This window comes from Genypterus blacodes, unplaced genomic scaffold (assembly GCF_046128005.1).
Source record: "Genypterus blacodes isolate CSIRO-AG114 ecotype Tasmania unplaced genomic scaffold, CSIRO-AGI_Gbla_v1 ptg000030l_1, whole genome shotgun sequence".
NCBI lineage: Eukaryota > Metazoa > Chordata > Actinopteri > Ophidiiformes > Ophidiidae > Genypterus > Genypterus blacodes.
In genome coordinates, this window is record NW_027466843.1 from 6,647,501 (window position 1) to 6,667,500 (window position 20,000).

The following is a 20,000-nucleotide window of genomic DNA, read 5'->3' on the forward strand; positions in this document are numbered from 1 at the left end:
GGGAAAGAGGAGAAATTACACAAGTTGGCGGTTTCTGAAGCGTCTTCAAAGTGGCCCTGACTTTGCTGGGAATTTAAAGGTGTAGAAGAAGAATCGCAAAACTGGCTGCGGTTTGGGCCTGCGCGGCAAAAATCATGACATCTTTCACATGCGGGATTAAGCCTTAAGGTTAAGTTACGCTTTATTGTCTCAGTGGGGGAAATCTCACCTCTGCCTTTATTAGGAGCAGGTGGCAGCCTCAGTGTGTGCAGTCAAGTGCCTGGGTCAAGGGCAATGGCAGGTGCGGGTGCAGGTGGCATGTGAGTCAGCTCATATCAAACACACATCACATTTTATTTCCACATCTGCTTTTATTTCCGTATCTGATTCCGTGTTAGCGGCGGGTTAGTCGCACCTGCCGCCGTGTGTTTGTAGCACCACACTTCAATCCAGCCTGGCTCCCACACACACACACACACACACACACACGCACAGGCACGCTCACATTTGTTGACCATCTCGTGGGGATAAGTGACGTCAGATGTTTCCCACACACGTCTCCCTTATTGATCCTGCTTGATTTATTGCAACATTTTGAGGATATCTCTCTGCTTAGCATCTCGCTAAATGCATCTTTTACGACAAAGACGCTGACAGAATTGATTTACAGTGTCAACTCTGATCGTAGATTCGTCCGGATCTCCGGCAACCCGGATGTCACTCAACGACAATCTTCTTCTAAAGTTAAGACATTTTCTTTCTTTCTTTTTTGTTTTTTTTACACTTTTCAGAGAGAATCGATGTCGGAAGGATGCAAAGTGTCGCTGGAGGAATATGAGGACAGATACGATGTAAAATAGTTCTGATTCGTGAATACTTGTCTCATCTTTTTACAGAATATTTTTCTCTGGAACATGGTGGAACATCTCTCATGGTTAAACACACCCCCAGGAGCCTGTTAGTGTATCGCCATGCTACCTGATCCAGCCTGAACACTTAGTCAGAACACGGAAACGGCTATGTACTAATGCTCTCTCTCTCTTTCTCTCTCTCCTCCTCCTCTTCTTCTTCTTCTCCTCTCTCCCTCCCTCTGTTAGCCGAGCTCTCTAATGACTTTGGTTTCAGATGCTGTCTATTTTGGAGGGGGGGAAACGTTACCCCGACGTGCCCGCTGTTTATCAGATCAGCACGCGGCCCGTCTTCCCGCGCGTCCCGTGGTTCCTAAGCAACTGTACTTTACGACGGCAAAGTCACCAAATAGGCACAACAGGCAAAGTTAAAGACTTACAGAACGTTCAGACATGGTGCAAAAACACACTCTGAGCTTGTGTGCGCGCGTGTGAGTGAATGCATGCGTGTGTGTGGGTGTGTGGGTGTGTGTGTGTGTTCTTGGCGAGCATTAAGCAGGTATCAGGTTGTGTTTCCATCTGCTCCAGAGAGGGCTCTGATAGTCCTATTATTTAATCTGCTGGTCATTCTAGACGCCAGGCAAGAGCTGTTTAGCCGCACATAATTGAATGCTTCAGTGTGGGAGATCACCTTGGCCGTCTGTGTGGACCGCGGTGCCAAGGCTACACACTCAGACCGCGCTAAGAGTCGCCCATTTCGGCAGTACTTTACCAAAGATTAGGCAAAAGTTGAAAGTGAGTGCTAGTATTAATAAATGTCATATGAAAACATCACAGCTTAATGATCTTTTTTTCCCCTCTGTCTTTTTTTTTTAAAGGTAAAAATAATTAATCTTGACGGAAAAAATTGTTTTTCTTTTTTCAAACTATTTTCCAAATTTTTATTTTTTTCATAAAAATTGGATTTGGAATTTAAGCATCTCTAAGTCTGGCTGCATGTCAGCGTTACACAATCAAGCTGTTACACCACAGTGACATGCGTGATGGAGTGTACCGCACGTGTATAAGACTTCATATAAAGTCTTTGGTTACGGAATAAATGCTTTAAAAACCTCCATTTTAGAACCCCACAGTTATTTTGTATGGTTCTGGACATTTACAAAGGCTACAGATACAGTATTGTCAAGGTCATGGAAATGGAGGGTTGGAGACGGTGAAATACAGATAATGAAAGAAGTGCACCACGCAAAAGAAAAACCCCGGAAATTACACAAGCGAATGAAGTTAGACGACATCAATGAAACAAGGTTGCTGCTTTGGATTAATTATGCGCAACCTTGATGACGATAATAACAGAAATCCAGCGGAAATGGCAGCATGACAAACTTACAAAAGTAAATATGAACAATTTGAAGACTTTCTCAATCCATTTAAAAAAAATTAAATACTTTAAAAAAATAAATGTTGTTTGGCTTTTTGTAAAGAGCAATCAAGACTTGTAAATTCTGATTGTCGTGCTGCCATGTGAACAAAAAAAAGAGTTTTAATGCCTATTGTGATCGAAAAATAAGCAGCGAGAAGCCGCAGCGCTCGGGGGAAATTATCTTGGACCCCGACGCTTTTCGCAAAAAACATACACAGAGATTGCGATTAAGTCATTAACTCTGGACAATAATTAAACGCCGGAGAACAAATAACGGCGAAATAAACACCAAGGAAGTATTTAATCCTCCCAAAGTCTCCAACTGAAGCCTCGTTAAGTTATGCGACGATCCGTGGCCTCCGCTCTGGAATTTTCAGGATATTTTCTTACAGCGTTCCGTCAACGTTTCACCCGAGTGGATATGACCTTCCTGTGTGTTATCGCAAGGTCAAAGGTCATACAGCCATCTGTCACCGTTTGAGCACATCCTTCCTTCTGCTCCTTCTCACTTTCCCTGCTGAGATTTAATGTCAGCATTGCTTTCTGTACGAACACGCCAGGGGGCCCACATTACTGATGTCACACTGCATTTCAGATACACACTGCATGTTGTAATCCGTTCACAACCTGGTGTAAGTACGCATCAAACACAGATCTACTTTAAAAAGAAGTCAGTGTGTGTTCCTGTACTGTGTGTGACTCGTTGTACCTCCATCAAAATGAAAGACCAATGAGTACTTACTATATGGTACACACTCGTACTGGACCTCCAGGTATTTGTATGTGCCGGGGCAGGGGTCAGGGAAGACGTCAGGCCCGGCCACGACTGCACACTGGGTACGGTTGTTGCACCTACACAGGGAGAAAGAGGGGAGGAAGACAAGGAAATACATGTTAACACAGCCCTCACAAATACGCAAACAATGACCACACAATCACATCACAGAACATGCAAGGTAAGCTCAGATACATAAGGGTCACTGGTGGTAAAGGACTCCAGAGAGAGACTTTACCAGAGAGAAGATTGTACATTTCTCTTTACTAGCGCACCTGGAGTTAAAATAACACTCACACAATCAGTTCACTCTGGCACAAGGTTGTACATAATGGCAGCTGAGGAGCTTGTGCTCAAGGACACTTCTGGTGCATGTGTGCGCACTCATTTGTGTGCGTGTGTGTGTGTGTGTGTGTCTGCAGAGCCCTAAGGACAGCCACCTCTGGCTTTAAGAGTATTTTTCCATAGACTCAGGATAATTAAGTCTAATTATCACGGGGCCTCTCTCCTCTGACACACAAAAGGTAAGTATTCTCACTGTTATTAACATAGGATTTGATAAGCGACACACCATGTATGTTTATGTGAGAGGAGGAGGAGAGAGGGAGGGAGGGAGGGAGAGAGGGAGAGAGAGTGAGAGAGAGCGAGCGCGGGCATAAAAATGCATATATGACATTCATATACTCGCTGTGTGTAATTAAACACACCAACCCCCGGCTCTTCATAAGCGAAGATGATTTGTTGGGGAGCTTCTGCGGCTCATAAGTTATCGTGACAGATAGGTGTAATAACATAAAACGCTGGCCCGCACAAAAGTGCCACTTTATCTCTGCTGCACTTGGCGGTTTTAACGCATTATCGAAATAAAGTGTGGAGAGAACAAAGCGCTCAGGAGAAGACGAGGCCTATTTCCAGACGCCTGATGAGCAATTTCTCTTCTCATCTGAATATGTCTTTCATTTAGTGCCACGGCGCTCGCTCTCTCTCTCTCTCACACTCGCTCGCTCTCTCTCTCTCCCTCTCTCTCTCCCTCCTGTCCTATCCTCCTCACCTGTCAGACATCCGACATTTACATTTAAAAAAACCTCAGATTCTCCCACTGAGGTTTGTTATTAATGACTGGGCCAACCCCCTCATGTCCTTTTTCCTACAGTACCATTAAATAATTTGTACAATGAAATATGCATGAGAGCTAATTTAATTTCCCACGTTTACCACACAGAAGTAATATAGGTCACAGACATTCGCGTATTGTGAACGTATGCGTTGCCGTCCATGGCCGCCCATTAAGTGTGCGTTCAAGTTAAATGTTATGTGAGTTTAAAAGGTTGAAAACTCGATGTGTCTCAATATCTGTCACATTCTAATAACAATACCCGCCAGCTTTCCCTCCTCTCTCCCTCCTCTCGTTTTCTCGCCTCCGTGCTTTTTAATTTCTTGCCCCGGTGCCTTCATCATCGGTCACCTGTCATCAGTGCAACTCGTGGACACCACTGTCACAGCACCACAGCTTTACTTTTCGCGACGCGGGCGGGCAAAACAGTATATCAGAGTGCGAAGTCCCAAAAAAAAAACGGTGATGTCATCACGCTGGAGACACTGGGACACCGCTGTCCCATTCACAAGTGATCCTTTTGAAGGAAATAACGGTCTGAGATACAATCTGCTTATTAAGCCGTCAGACATCAGGCTACCCAGCATGTCCAGCAGACACAGAGCAACACGAGCATCCTCCATGGGGGTTTTGTTTAAGCCCACCTGATAAATTCCCAGTCACACCTTCATCTCTGCTTTGGTGTCTGCGATTCCCCTTTAACTTGCAAGATGTTAACTTATCTTCACACATTTGCAGGTAACTCCACTTGCGATTTCTCAACTCCTTCACTACAAAAGTCGTGATTGTTGCTTTTGCTCTAACTCAGAGTTTCAGTGAAGGCTACTCCCAGTCTAGCTAATGAGCCAAACGCAACATCAGAGCAATCGTTTGAGATGAGGTGCGCAGAGCTGCAGGGGTGTGTGTTGATCCTCAGTGAGGTCTGGTGTTACTGCTGATGCAACGTTATTAATATTTCATCTTAATCAAGTATATCGATTCATACCTCCTTAAAAGGAAGAATCTCACAATCTGCCAGTAAATAATAAAAGGGAAGGATTTTAAATATGCACCAACACACACCCATACACCCACACACCCACACGCACTCACACAGATGCAAATGGAACCTGGCAGTGAAAGCAAAAACACATCAAAAAGTCACAAAGAGAAAGACGCAAACGACTTAAAAACAGCGAGGGAACACGGAGACGAGCGTGTGTGAAGGAAACAGAGGGTTTCATACTGGCTGTGTGTGTGTGTGTGTGTTTGTGTGTGTGTGTGTGTGTGTGTGTGTGTGTGTGTGTGTGTGTGTGTGTGTGTGTGTGTGTGTGTGTGTGTGTGAGAGTGTTTACTTCTACTTTATGATACTGCAAAAAAAAAAAAAAAAAGAAAGAAAGGAAAGGGAGCCAGATTGAAGTCGCTTCCACCGCTGAGTCATAAAGCAGTGAAGGTTATTGACTGGTACTTTAAATAGAGGCTATAGTGCAAAGATTTGACATAATCTCTCTCTTTCTCTCTCTCTCTATCTCTCTGCCATCACTCTCTCTTTCCCTCTCTATCTCTCTTTTTCTGCCTTCTCTTTTTTCTCTCCGTCCACACTCTCTCTAAGCCAAGATAATAAACCAATTTCTCTCCCTCAGCCTTTGTCTTCATCCCTCCCACAGAGGAGTTATTCCTCTGCCTTCCTCCTCCTTTATTTCTCATTCTGCCCCCCGTCTGTTTATCTGTCTTTAAACCCATTTAGCTGCGGTTTCTGAAGTCGCACCCGGCTATATACGCATGTGCTCGCCCTCTTATTGCTTGTCTCTCTCGCTCTCTCTCTCTCTCTCTCAGTCTCCTTAATATCTTTTTCATCCCTGCCACCCCCCCCCCCCCCACACACACACACCCCCAGGGTGCCGTCTACCAGCCTCCATCTATTCTCCCTCAATCCCTCCGTCCTTAGTAAAAGCCTTAGCTGACGTCACCGCGATGTCTGAGCCGTGAGAGTCTGAGTCTGACCTCCTCATGTCCCCCCAGAACCTCTACCTCTCTCTCTCTCTCTCTCTCTCTCTCTCTCTCTCTCTCTCGCTCTCTCTCTTCCCTCTGTTTATCCAGAACTGTCACACAAACAAAAACAGCACAAAAACATCAGCAATAAAAAACACAAAGAAAAAAAAAACTGACCCGCTATGAATTCTAAATGCAGAACACACACACACACACACCCAGACACACAGACACACAGACACACACACACACACACACCTTACCACTCTGGCGCTTTCTTCACTTCCTAAAATGCCGAATTTCCCTGTGTGTGTGTGTGTGTGTGTGTGTGTGTGTGTGTGTGTGTGTGTGCTTTCTCGGTGTTGGCTGAAAAGCTCACTTTTTTTAATTAGCATGACCACATCAAAACAAGGCAGTGGCCGGCTGGCTTTCTTCCCTGCGACAAGCAACACATACTCACACCACACACACACCAACCACACACACACACGCGCACACAAGCACACGTGCGCACACCACTCTTAGATACCAAAGCCAAGCTGTGACAGGCAGGAAAAGAGGAAGCAGCGATTGTGTGCTGCTGTTGTTATTGTCTCTGATGTTCTCCACTTTGTTTGGCAGACCTCCCCTCACTCAGACAAACACATCTGACTGACTGATGATTTGATGAGTCTGGCGCTGGCTGATGGAGCATGTGTGTGTTTGCGTGCATGCATATTAAGTGTGAGCGCACGCGTGTGTCTGTGAGCAGATGCTACACTGGATAAATATTTGTGGGTCTGTGTGCGAGTCTGGTTGTGTATGTGTGTGTGTGTGTGTGTGTGTGCTCGAGTGCAGATGTGCTGAAGAACTATATAATTACAGAGCGAGTGAGAGCTGGGAACTAATCCTCCTGAGTTGAAAGAGGTGTCTGAGAGTGAGTGACACACACACACACACACACACACACACACACACACACACACACACACACACAGCCTCGGCGCGTTCCTTTGGTGCGCTTTCTGAGTTTTCACATGAAGTCAAACCGCTCCACAACACCGTCTGAGTCACCTCAAATTCTGTGTGAACATAATAAAGACACAAGAACAAACACACACACACACACACACACACACACCCACACACACACGTCTGCAACATGCTTGTGTCGAGGTGTTGAAGACATGGATTAATGATGAATTCACGGCAATATTTATTTGTTTTTGAGTTATTTTTAACATTTGATTGAGCCGAGAAGCCTAAAGTTAGTTTGTTTAAGTTAAAATATTGATTTAATGGAGGTAGTTTTTCAGATTGACACTTGCAGTACAGAGGGGTAGATTTTTGAATATTCACAATATTCAAAAATAAAACTAGCAAAATAAAAAAAACCTACACACACACACACATTCTGTATTTTGTCAGGGAACGAGAGCAATTTTAATGCTTTTTCTGTTCCACTTACCGGCTGTTTAAGCAATAGTATGATCAGAATATAACAGCCAGCGCCGTCCTCAGGAAGCGTTAACGATTAATCCATTATTAAACATTAAAGAGGCCCAACTATCCATTAAGGAAAATTTGCAGGCCTAATACAAACATTCCAGGCTCCGTCTTAAATCATTGCAATTAACTGTAGAGTCCAGTTCGATACATCTTAGTTAGCTAGTTATGTATTTACATTGTTGTTTCCATTGACTGTCATTCTGAGACGGAGTCGGATTTGGATTTGGATCGGAATGTCAAAATTCACATGAGGATTGCAATGGAAATTCCATGAAATCTGGGGTTTGACGATTTGTCTCCTGCTCTAACCGTGTTTAGAAAATCACACAACAGGAATGTGACGTTTGCGCAACACAGGCTCAAACATCGGAATAATCACACTTTGTTCCATTTCCAGCGTTCCTGCCTGGAATAGTTCTCCTCCTTCTCCTTCTCCTCCTCCTCCTCCTCCTCCCACCTCATCTCATCTGAACTCACAGTCTGGCATTCATCATCTCCATATCATAAAGTCAAAGACTCCCATCTCGCACAGTGTGACAGTAATGAACTTATGAGCTTGTTGTTATGGCACACTTTACAGGAGGCATTACCGCACATGCTGGAGTCAAGTTGCCCCGGAAAAACTTTTCATGTATTATCTTGTCTCCTACTTTGACTATAGAGCGAGGGAAGTTCAGTTTAAGTTTACACTTTATTAAATCCGACAGGGCCATTTGATCTATGCCTTTAGTCCATTCTACTACCACTATTAGCAGCTACACAAATAGCTTCAAATACTGCCTGAACCGTCCAAAAAACAAATATAGAATGGAGCAGCCGAGCCTCCGGCCTGATTGTATGTCGTTAGAGAGTCACATAAACGAACAAAAGTAAATAAAGAGACGGCGGACAAACAAATCGGAGGTTCCATATCGAGTTGAACTGTGCAGGAATGCTGGGCTGGATAAGCTGTAATATATCCTGGGGGTGATACTGGGGATGGACTGCATTAACAAACAGGAAAAGACCAAAAAAAAAGCCAAGATTGCTGTCAGGAACGTTGTAAACAAGGCAGAATCCTCTCCAGCGTTCTGTGCAAATCCCTAACACGCCCACTTATCATTCCAGATGTGTTTCGCAACAAGAAACTACACAGCTGCTCCGCCGAGCATCTTCTCGGCGACTGTGCACAGCAGAGGGAGCGTCGGCGGGTTGGAATACCGAGCGACGTGGCGGCGCGGCGGTGGCGGCGCTCTGCGTGCTGTGCAATGGGCTGAACCTGCCATATGGACGTGTGCTGCGCAGAAATGTTACCATCTTACTTTCCCCCGTCCCTTCCTTTCGCTCTCACAGGAGGCTGGTGTGAGTAAAACCCCTGCATGTTCCCACTCCGGAACGTCAAAATCATTCCCCGGCTCAGAATGTGGCTCACAATAAAGATAAGAGCTATTCTCCAGCTTTGGCAAATCTCAAAAACATAACAGAGAAGAAGAAGCTTAAAATTAAAGAGCCTTAAATGCAACATAATGTATTTCTCTAGTATTTTTGCCGCTGCTTCCATTACTCACTTCCTGTTATTCCATTTGCTTGGAATTCAATACGGATCTATGAACACCTTCAGCCTGGATTTTGAAAGCATTAACGCTGCCTTTAAACTTCGACTTGACAGGAATCGTTGCTGGATAACGCCACTACAAACCTGGTTATATTAGTCACAATTATCCACCAGCGTGTAATGAATAAGAACCTGTTTTATATAAAGCCTTGCAAGATTCCTCAAGTCGCAAAATGGACTTTAATTGATTTGATAAGCTTGTAATGGATTCTGGAAAGACGAGACGGGCAAAATAAAGTTGGTGCACAATAATTTTATCAGGGGCCTTTATGTCCATCTGACGGTGTTTTTAGTAGAGGACAGAAAGCTATCGGCTGACTATCCTCTCACACACACACACATATTGACCATCCTTTCTCTCTCTCTCTCTCTCACACACTCACATGCACACACATTAAGCACATGCTATGAGACTCCATCGCTATTGGCCTTGTTTCGGCTTTTATTAGCTGCCGTGATGCGGTTACACACACGCGTCCGGAGCTGTTTGACGCTGGACAAAATGGAGTGATGGGAACGCTCTTGGAATAGAAGAAGAAAAGAGGGGTGGGGGGGAGAGGGGGGGGAGAGGGGGGAGGCTGTTTGAACGGCGATCCAGTAAGTAAATTGAGGGGCGATAGACAATATAGCGGAATAGCGATTGACAGAGATAGAAAGAAGAGTTTGTGTGTGTGTGTGTGTGTGTGTGTGTGTGTGTGTGTGTATGTGTGTGTGTGTGTGGGCGGGTGTCTGTCTGTGTGTACCGTGGGATATAGCGAAAGCAGACGCATCCCATCCTGTGCCAGCGCTGCCATGCCACACTCATAAAGAAAAGACAGATCTCTCTCTCTCTCTCTCTTTTTCTCTCTCTCTCTCTCTCTCTGTCTCGCACGTCTCCCACCACACACACACACACACACACACACAGACATATATACACACAAACACAGGCATGAACACGCCGCCGACTCTGTGGTCCCTGAATGCGTTCCTGTCAGCTCTCCAGCAGCCTGTCAGACGGGGCGCAGGTAGAATAATGCTGCTTCCTCTGCTGGGAGAAAGCTTTGAAATGTGTCACGTTATTAATGTTCCTCCGCACGACGTCACTCACGTCCGTCTCTCTCCGCCGTCCTGCCGGAGCGCCGCAATCACTTCTGACATTCCCGCATGTAATATATATAGAGTCTATAGCATGAATACTGTATGGGCACCGTGTAGCTGCTGTCAAAAGCGTCGGATCTCCCGTTACTCCTGACACACACACACACACACACACACACGCACAGGCCTGCATGTTGGATTATTGTTGTGTTCCTGATGATGAAGATGATGATACTACAAGAGTCTGCCGTACTTTGTAAATCCTCAACGTCTATTTGGTTGAACTTGAAGGCTTCTTTATGCGACGGTGTTGTACGTAAACATAAACGCAAACTATCTTCCTGCGTAATGAGGAAGAGCTCTAGTCACTTTGTCTCTGAACTAACCCGCACGCAAACAAGGCGTTACGTTCCAGACGCCTGCGAGGCCCTTAAAGGTGACACGCAGGCGCCGGATGAAAGCCTCGACACAGGAAGTGCGGTGGGGAAGTTTGGCGGGACGCCGGTACGTAATTGCGTTTTGTGGCAGAGAGGAGGGGGCGGGGGAGAGGAAGAGCGCGATACGACTTTGCCGCGGCTCGTTTATAATAACGGCAGGTGGGAATGAAAGGAGGGTAAACACAAACTGGAAAATAATGAGGCGTAGTATTTGAGAGAGTACTTGTTAATACGTCTGCGGGTACACAGACGTACACGGGTAAATACGCTTCATCCTCCATCTCGCAGGCAGGAAGGCTGACAGCCAAGTACGAGCGCCGCTATCTCTCCTCCTTCTCCTCCTCCTCCTCCTCTTCCTCGCCTCCTTTTTTTAACCGAGCGGTAACCATGGCAACCTCCACGTCGTCCGATTCCAGGATACACTCGGGGAGACTTCCATCCTGCCTCCACCCAGCAACGTTCCTGCGTGTGGGCGCGCGTCTGTCTGCCTGTCTGTCTCTCTACGTGACACCTCTCTCTCCACGTCGCCATGTAACCTAAGCGCCAGAAAAACAACAACCCAGAAACCTTGGAATCCGCTCCAAGAAACTATGAGACGAGACGAGAGGAGACGAGACGTCCCACAGACAGCTGTGACTGCGGCGGGAAGCAGAGGAGCGTGTGAGGGAACAACAGCGTCACACACAGCGAGACGCCGCAGAGGAGGATTTAGTCAGCCAGGCTTTATTTTTAAGATGACCTGAGAAATGTGTGTGTGTGTGTGTGTGTGTCTGTGTGTGTGTGTCTGTGTGTGTGTCTGTGTGTGTGTGTCTGTGTGTGTGTCTGTGTGTGTCTGTGTGTGTCTCTGTGTGTGTGTGTGGGTTGTGTCCTGGTCTGGTTTTGCAGTCAAGATGTCAATGTCAAAGTATCATGTCTGTCAGCAAGTCAGACGCTGTGTACACGGTGTGACTCACAGGCCTGTCCCCTGCATGTGTCAGACCGTGTGTGTTTGGGAGGGAGAGAAAGAGAGAGAGAGAGAGAGAGAGAGAGAGAGAGAGAGAGAGAGAGAGAGAGAGAGAGAGAGAGAGGGAGAGAGAGCTTTGCGAAGCATAACAACTAAGGTTACCACGGCAGCGATGACAGTAGGACAGGGTCAGTCGGCGGTGACTGACAGGTGAGAATGCAGAGTTTTGGGGAGAGCGGCACAGCTGTTAGTAAGGGTGTGTGTGTGTGTGTGTGTGATATAGACGGGATGTGGCGCCTATAAGCAGAGAGGATAATAATATCACGTGAAGAGGCGATAAAAAATGAAGAAGACATTTGTGTTCATCACTGTCATATATTTGAGGGAAACTTTCTGTGTGTGTGTGTGTGTGTGTGTGTGTGTGTGTGTGTGTGTGTGTGTCTGTGTGTGTGTGTGTGTGTGTGTACATATGCATGTGTGTGGGCCCTAATTACCGCACTGAGCAAGGGTGACAGTTAGGCCCCCGGGGTGCTGCAGGGCATCTCCTGTAACTGTGGTGACGATACAGATGGGTGGCAGCACACTCACGCATGCGCACAAACGTACCCACGCACACACCCACAAGTGCGCGCACACACACACGAAGTAGGACATTTCCAGATATGACCTCATTCAGGGGGAAGGACAGTGAAGGATGGAGACAGACGGAAAGATAGAATAATGAAGATCATCGTTTATATCCCGATGAGTAGAACTCTGCAACACACGCACACGCACACACACACACACACACACACACACACACACACACACACACACACACACACACTAACACACTAGCCACAACGTTAGTCAATCAAAATATTTAAATGATTTTCATGATTTCCATGATTTTTTGCAATTAGTGTGCCATTGAAGTGGGATAAGGATCAGAAATGGACGAGCAGTCTGAGCTTTCCAGCCTTCGATTATCCATCTGTCTGTCTGTCTCATCATAGATTTGTCTTTCTTTTCCTCTCTTCTTCTTCTTCTCCTCGGGCTACGATGAACGCGGAGAAAAAAAAGAAGAAGTGGCAGACACGGCGGCAGAGTCGCCGGTTATTCAGTCCTAGATTGCAGACGTTGATTCAAGTGGTTTTCTATAATTCAGAAAGGAAAAGAACTTCAGAGGATTCTTTACAGTCTGCAGCCAGAAAAAGTTCAAAAGCGCGCGTGCACACACACACACGCACACACGCACACACACGCAGGGGTCTGGACTACAACTGTACGCGAGCACTTTCACAAGTGTGCACGCTCAGCAGGCGTACACACACCAGGCTTTGAAGTCGGAGGAAGTGTGTCTCTCACACGTCGAGCGAGCTTGGAGCTGGTGAGAGTCTCTTCACACACACACACACTCACACTCTGGAGAGAAGGTGAAGAAGTCAGTGTGTGTGTGTGTGTGTGTGTGTGTGTGTGTGTGTGTGTGTGTGTGTGTGTGTGTTTACAGAGACGGTGCACCTGTCTCCGCCATTGGGGCCGCTAAAGGCTAAAGGTTTGTCCCTCCAGCTTTCATTCCGGGAACATTTTGGCCCAGACTGGGAAATCTCTGCACCCTGAGCGACACTCCCACCTCTCCCATCAAAAAGAGAGAGCCAAGAGAACAGAAAAACAGGAAAAGGGGCTGATGAAAACCCCAGGCAGATGGCGGGGGGGGTTAAGGGAAAAGTGAGAAGTGTGCGTGGGGGCGGCGGGGGGGGCGGGGTGAGAGGCAATTTGTGGAAAGCGAGAAGGGGGCGAAGGAAAAGCTAGGAATGGAGGGATGAAGGTGGGAGAGAGCGAGGGAAAGGTGACAGGTGGAAGAATGAGGAATGATGAACGATGTTATTTATCCCTGGATTTCTGTGGGAGAGGAGGGAACAACTCCCTGCTCGTGTCTCTCTCGTCTTTTGTGCTGAGAGGGCGAGAGGGCGAGAGAGAGAGAGGGAGAGAGAGCGAGAAAGAGAGAGAAGAGGAGAGGAGAAGGGCGAGCAAGGTGAGGAGGTGGTGAGCAACACGGAGCTCTCAGGGGGAAAATCCTTCACAAGGAGTCGTTTTCTAACATAGAGTCCACACACACACTCTTATCTGTGTGTGTGTGTGTGTGTGTGTGTGTGTGTGTGTGTGTGTGTGTGTGTGTGTGTGCGCGCGTGTGTGTGTGTACAGAGTCGCTGTAACTCGGGCCGACCGTTCCGTCATTTTCAAATGGAACGATCGTCCGCTCCTCCACATTCATCTGCCAGCGGTGAATTCCTCCAACTTTCCCCCTTAAACACGACATCAGCTCGCCGTCATCGGGTGAGAAACTCGTATCTCGGACTCGTTTCCGTAAATGTTTCATCATTTTCGATCTGGAAAAGAGAGAGAGCGAGAGAGAGAGGGCGGTGGAGAGTTTCTCGCTCGCCCCCTTTCACCTCCTCTATTGTACAGCCTCGTTGTTAATTCATCGGAAAATACTTGACGTTTTCATAAAGCATCCAGAGCGAAGGAAGGCTGTGCTGCGTGTGAAGGTTTCTCAACCTTTTCTTCATCACAAACCTTAGAACTGTATTGGATTTTTTTGCATTTAGCCCTGACGCCGTCTTTGTACTTCCTGACACTGAAGTGAACTTGCACCGCTAAGCCCCGGAATTTGACTTCGGCACGATTTTAAAAAAACGGCTCTTATTTGCATTGTGAGTCCGTATTCTACACATACGAGCAAAAAGTTACACAAATGAAAGCGGAAAGCGGATCTTAAAACTCCCGAGCGCCCGGCGGCCTTCTTCCATGTCGAGGATCCTCTCCACAAAAAACTGATAAAACTGAGTGAGTTGTTGAACTGAGGCCAGTATATCGCTAAAACAGATTAAGCGTAACTTTCATGGCCACGGCTTCATTTCCCCTTCAACCCAGTGTATCCCAGTGGGGAGATAATCTGGGAAAGGCAGCGATATCAGGTCCTCTCTAGGTTGCCTGAGAAGCCTTGTGAGACCCTCTGGAGATATGAGGCTTTGATATCAAGACCAATTATGCGGTATGGAGGCGCAGGCAAACATACGCACGCTCGCACAAAGACAGAGAGGAGGCACGGACGCGCACGTGCAAACACACACACACACACACACACACACACACAGAGACACACACACAGGCTGGCCTTGGAGTGTGGTTGAGAGGAGAACAAAGGCAGAATGTGATACTGAGGAAACACTGGGCAGGCGAACATGCTCTGATTTTATCATTCAGTTGAGCCCTGAGCCGGCATGAAAGCAAGAGACGATACAGACGTAGAGGGAATGAGAGAGTGGAGAGCAGACAGCCTGAAACGGACTGACAGAGAAGCTGGACGTGTGATTATGGACATGGAGACACACACACACACAAACACACGCACAGAGAAAGAGACAAACTGCGATCTGTGCAAATGTCCCAATGCAACTTTCAACATCTAACGGTCCAAACACTCCGGTGTGGATGAAGTGAACACAGGCGTGCAAAATGTTTCACACTTCTTCCGCTTCTAAAACACACACACACACACACACACACACTCACACGCACCCTGATATATATATATTTATATACGTGTCTTAGCTAAATACTTGTTTCTGGTCTGAGTCACCTCCACAGAGGATTCTCAAGATGAGGTTTGGCCTCTAGCTCTGCTAATTGGAACTTAAAAGTCTGCTGTAGCCCCTGGGCAGTGAAGGGAGCGTGTGCTGCATGACGCCTGTGTAATGTCGGTGTTTGTGTGTGTGTGTGTGTGTGTGTGTGTGTGTGTGTGTGTGTGTGTGTCCGTGCCTGCATGCGGATGTGTATAAATTATAGATGGTGAGGGCCGTAGGAAAGTGGCCACATGAGCTGCAGCTGCCAGAGCGAGTGGAGGGACGGAGGCAGACCAAAGCAATCGCACAGGAGGCGGCGACGTGACGCAGACAGGTGGTTAGATGGACGGAGGACAGGGAGGGAGAGGGAGAGAGGGAGAGGGAGAGAGAGAGAGAGAGAGAGAGAGAGAGTGAGAGTGAGAGTGAGAGTGAGAGAGAGAGAGAGAGAGAGAGAGAGAGAGAGTGAGAGTGAGAGAGACAGAGTGGGAGAGAGAGTGAGAGAGACAGAGACACAGAGAGACACAGAGAGACAGAGAGAGTGAGAGTGAGAGTGAGAGTGAGAGTGAGAGTGAGAGTGAGAGTGAGAGACAGAGAGAGAGAGAGAGAGAGAGAGAGTGAGAGAGAGAGAGAGGGGACATGAAGGAGAGGACATCTTTAGCAGTAACCACAGTGAGAGTGACGGTCACGTTGCTGAGTGTTAGTCAGCCTGTCGCCTTCCTTCCCGTTTGCTCCGCCGCATTCCGTCTCCGTCTCTTCTCGTGACCACATTTGCCAAAACAAACTTTTTAAAAAGCTTTGTGCTGCTGTGTTTAGGGCTCTCAGAGGTGTCATACTCGCTCTCATAACCAGCCGGAAAAAACAGACAGACCAACAACTTCTCCCGAGGAGGTGAACTTGAAACTCGACGGTGCCGGTGACTCATCGTGTCCCTGAGAGGAAGAGTTCATTTCCTCTCTGAAAGTATTCCCATTCAGCGCCTTTTTCCTTTTTTCTTATCCACGCCTGAATATGAAACAATAAGTAATACTTGTGAAAATTGATTTTTGAAAGACTTTCTCATACGAAAACGCGCTCCTGCTGGCGCCAATCCAAGCGTTCACTGTGGTGACAGGCAGGGCACACCAGTCAAAGGGCTCACACACAAACACACACACACACACACACTCACACAGGAGAAACCATTCACTCCCATAAGCAATCTGGAGTATTCGAATTCAGCCACTGGAGTCTCTGGACTGTGGGAGGAAACAAGCACAGACTAGATGGGTCGAGTTACGCGCTCTTGCCACTGGGTCTGGGTTTGTGCGCCAATATGTCTTCTACCCTGACTGGATCCTTACACCTCTGATTAACTTGGTAGAGTCTCGATCACAACAGCGAGGGCAGGAGGGGGCGAGGGGGGGGATATTTGAGATTCGAGCGGGGTTAGTTGATCCTAACTGTCCTTGGATACCTTCTCCATCCCCCGCGGGGGGTTTCCATTGGTTTGACCCAAACTCAGTCTCACTCTGGCATCTGCACCGATTTATTTCGCTCTTTCTGAAAAGCTCAAACACTTTTTTCGGAGGGATTTCTTCTCCTGTCCGTTCTCCATGATTAATGATCCTCTGCCGCTGCTGCATATAACCTTAGCATACCATCGAGTTTTCAGTTAACTCAATAAATCTGCTTCTTGAATCATCGCCGCCGCCGCCGCCGGGCCAAGCCGCTCGGCACCAACTTCCGTTACTTGACAGTTTTTCGGTGCTGCGGACAAAATTTCTGTCGGTTAATCCTAAAAATGGTTCGATTCTCTGTCGCTTTAAAAAAGAAGATGCTCGCCAGCTTTACCAGCATCGTATTTAGGGCGAAAGGAGACGATACAAAGTGTCTCCTTTCAACCGTGATGCGTTTAAGGAGTCAGCGCCGCCGCGTTCTTCTAAGTTTCCCCTCACCAGGATTGGAGTGAACCCGACAGCTACGCCGCTCGTTCGGATTTCCATTTTCGCTGCTCCTCGATGTCAACTTAGGAAACTGCGGCAAAGTCTGAATCACGCGGGACGTTAGATTAGCGCGGGATAACGGGGATGGCGGGAGTTTGTGAGAGTCGCTGCTGGTGTGTTTTCCTTCTGCACAAAAGAAGTGGAGCAGTTCAAAGTGTTCCTGCTTTGTGTTTCTGCTGAGGTTTTGTCTTTGCGGCATGAGTCAGGCTCGCATAGGACAATATAATTAATACGCAGAGTAAGAATACACATAGAGTCGACCTATTTCCTCTGAGATCGCACACAAACTAGGCTAACTCAAAACTCTGTCACTGGGTAAACATTCTAAATCATGAATCAAGCACTTTTAGAATGCGTCAGACATACATCAGCGTCTCAAGGTCTCACACACTCGCCTTCAGTTAGCATGTTCTCACACGCACACACACACACACGCACCTGAGTGACATGATCTTGTAGGCGTCTGGCAGGTAGCATCGCGTGTTCTCCATCTGCGCCGGGTCCGAGTCGCAGATCTTGTCGTCTGTTCGGCCGTAGTTGGCGCTCTCGATCATGATGACGTCGGTGCCGGGGCAGCGCAGCTCGATGGGGTACGACTCGCACGACAGCTCCCTGCGCACCACCGCCATGGGGATGGGAGCGCGGCTGGAGGCTGGAGAGAGAGAGAGACACACACACACACACAGGTTAGTATAACGGTATAACGGTTTCCCTGGAGACAGAATGGCGGCTGATACGGTGCAGTCTGAGTCAGGCCGTCTCTAAAGCGTCCACACTGGAGACGGTAATTATACAAGCGCAGTTTGTGTTGAAACCAAACTTAATTTGTTCTCTTGTCATACAGACTAATTATCTTGGCTGTTTAAAAACAAAAGCGTCAAAGAGCTTTTTTCAGTTTTTTTCTCCGTGAGGCCGTGTCCACTGTCATGGGCCGACGGTAATTACTGTTGCACTCTGGGATACTGTAAAGGCTAATTGCTCAGCCAGGTCTGTGTGTGTTTAGCCCCGTGCTGATAATTCAACAATGCTGCAAAGGCTGGAAATGTGATTGGAATTCCAAATAATTTACTGCTTTAACTTTATTTATTCAACAGCAGTCGCACATCTTATATATATAATAATAATAAAGAAATCTCTTCTGTGCACGTCGGGATTCAAACGCCTCAAACCGCCTCTGAGCTCACGCACTTGTAGATATCCGGTGAGCCGAGAAGAGCGAGGTTCAGACGGAGAGCGCGGCGCTTTAGTGGCATGGATGAGAACCCTGAGAGGGCGCAGACTTTAATGGCGAGCGTGTCGAGCACATCTTGTATAATCATCTCATTTATTTCCCGGTGGAAAGAATGCACACAACGCGCTATCTGAGGAGACGTAAGGAGCTGGTTAAGCAGATTCTGTAATCTCCTTCACACGAGGACGGCAGGTATTATAGCGGCCGCCGCCGGTGCCGCGCTCGCGTCGAGGCTCGGGGAGGAACGGAGGCGTCAGAGGAAGAACAAAGGAGTGTGTGTTGATGTTTGTTTGTGCGTTAGTGCATTATGTGCAAGGGGGCGGATGCACGCAAAACACTAAACCCACGCAGATGATTAATTGCTTTGTGATTACAGGATAGCGGCGTTCATTTGGAATCAACAGCTGTCGATGTGGAGGAGATGCGGAGGATCTATCCGACCCCCGTTAGGCCTCGGGCCGCGTCGAGCTCGTCGACGCCGAACGCTCAAATCATGTTTGCTCAGGCGAGATCATGTTTCTATGTTTCACTATGTAAGCAGAATATATAAAGGGGGGGAGGGGAGTATGGATTACATCATAAACACCAGCAGCCCCCCAGCCGCACCTAAAGAGCATATAGATTCTTTACTCGAGGTCACCAGGGTGAACTTTGATCTTTCACAGGCTTTAATCTTCCTGTAGATATGGAGGCCGGCGGGTGAAGGGGGGGGCAGCAGGTGGGGGGGAGGGGGGCAGCAGGTGAGGAGGGGGAAGAGGGGGGGCAGCAGGTGGGGGGAGGGGAGGGAGGATGGAGGTCGAGCGAGGGGCCGACGGGCGACGCTCTCATTTTGTTTTCATGGTTTCAACACGAGAAACGACGCTGCCGAGCGTCCGCCCCCGAGCTCGTTTGGTTCCTAAACGATGTCCGGTTCAGGCAACAGCGCTATGTGTATGGACCGGTCGTGATATTGATCGTGATATTGATCAGCTTGGTGGCAGTGGAGCTGATAGTCGCAGGGCTTCTGGTTGCCGCGGTGTCTCTTAGATTGCTGCGGCGGTCGATAGATAATCAATCAGCCATGGATTGCCGAGGTTCAGCGTGGACTTTGTGTTGTTTTTGTCAATATCACCAAGTCGCTGTTTGTAATGTGGATTTTATTAGGTTTGTCTTCTTCATCGTTTAGTGAAGCGAAGAGTGTGGAGAAAACAAATAAACAAATAAAAGAAAACGATATATAAGAAAGAAAAGGGCACAGATGCACACAGAGCTTTAAACACGGACCTATAGCATCCCTGAGAAGAAAGCCAAGGCGCCACCTTCCTTACTCTTCCTGTCACGGTAACCATAGCAACCCTGTCCTTTCCTCCCTTACCCGCTCGGCTCTCTCATTGGCTGCGGGCGTGTCATGGTTACACGAATGCCGCAAAGAATCTGAATGAGCTCAATGACACTCTGCCTGGGCTCTACTTAATACTGCCCTTCACACACACACACACACACACACACACACACACACACACACACACACACACACACACACACACA

The 20,000-nt window shown here is 47.5% G+C and overlaps 1 protein-coding gene across 2 annotated transcripts in view; it reads right to left on the bottom strand.

Annotated features, from left to right (window-relative positions):
• adgrl3.1 (adhesion G protein-coupled receptor L3.1) overlaps positions 1-20,000 on the bottom strand; it is a 101,312-nt gene that overhangs the window by 50,946 nt on the left and 30,366 nt on the right. For both annotated transcript variants that reach the window (XM_076145677.1, XM_076145676.1), the window contains exons 4-5: positions 17,681-17,894; positions 2,993-3,102 (exon numbers count right to left, since the gene is read on the bottom strand). In XM_076145677.1, coding sequence (XP_076001792.1) covers positions 2,993-3,102; positions 17,681-17,894 — 324 coding nt within the window. The remainder of the gene's footprint in view (positions 1-2,992; positions 3,103-17,680; positions 17,895-20,000) is intronic.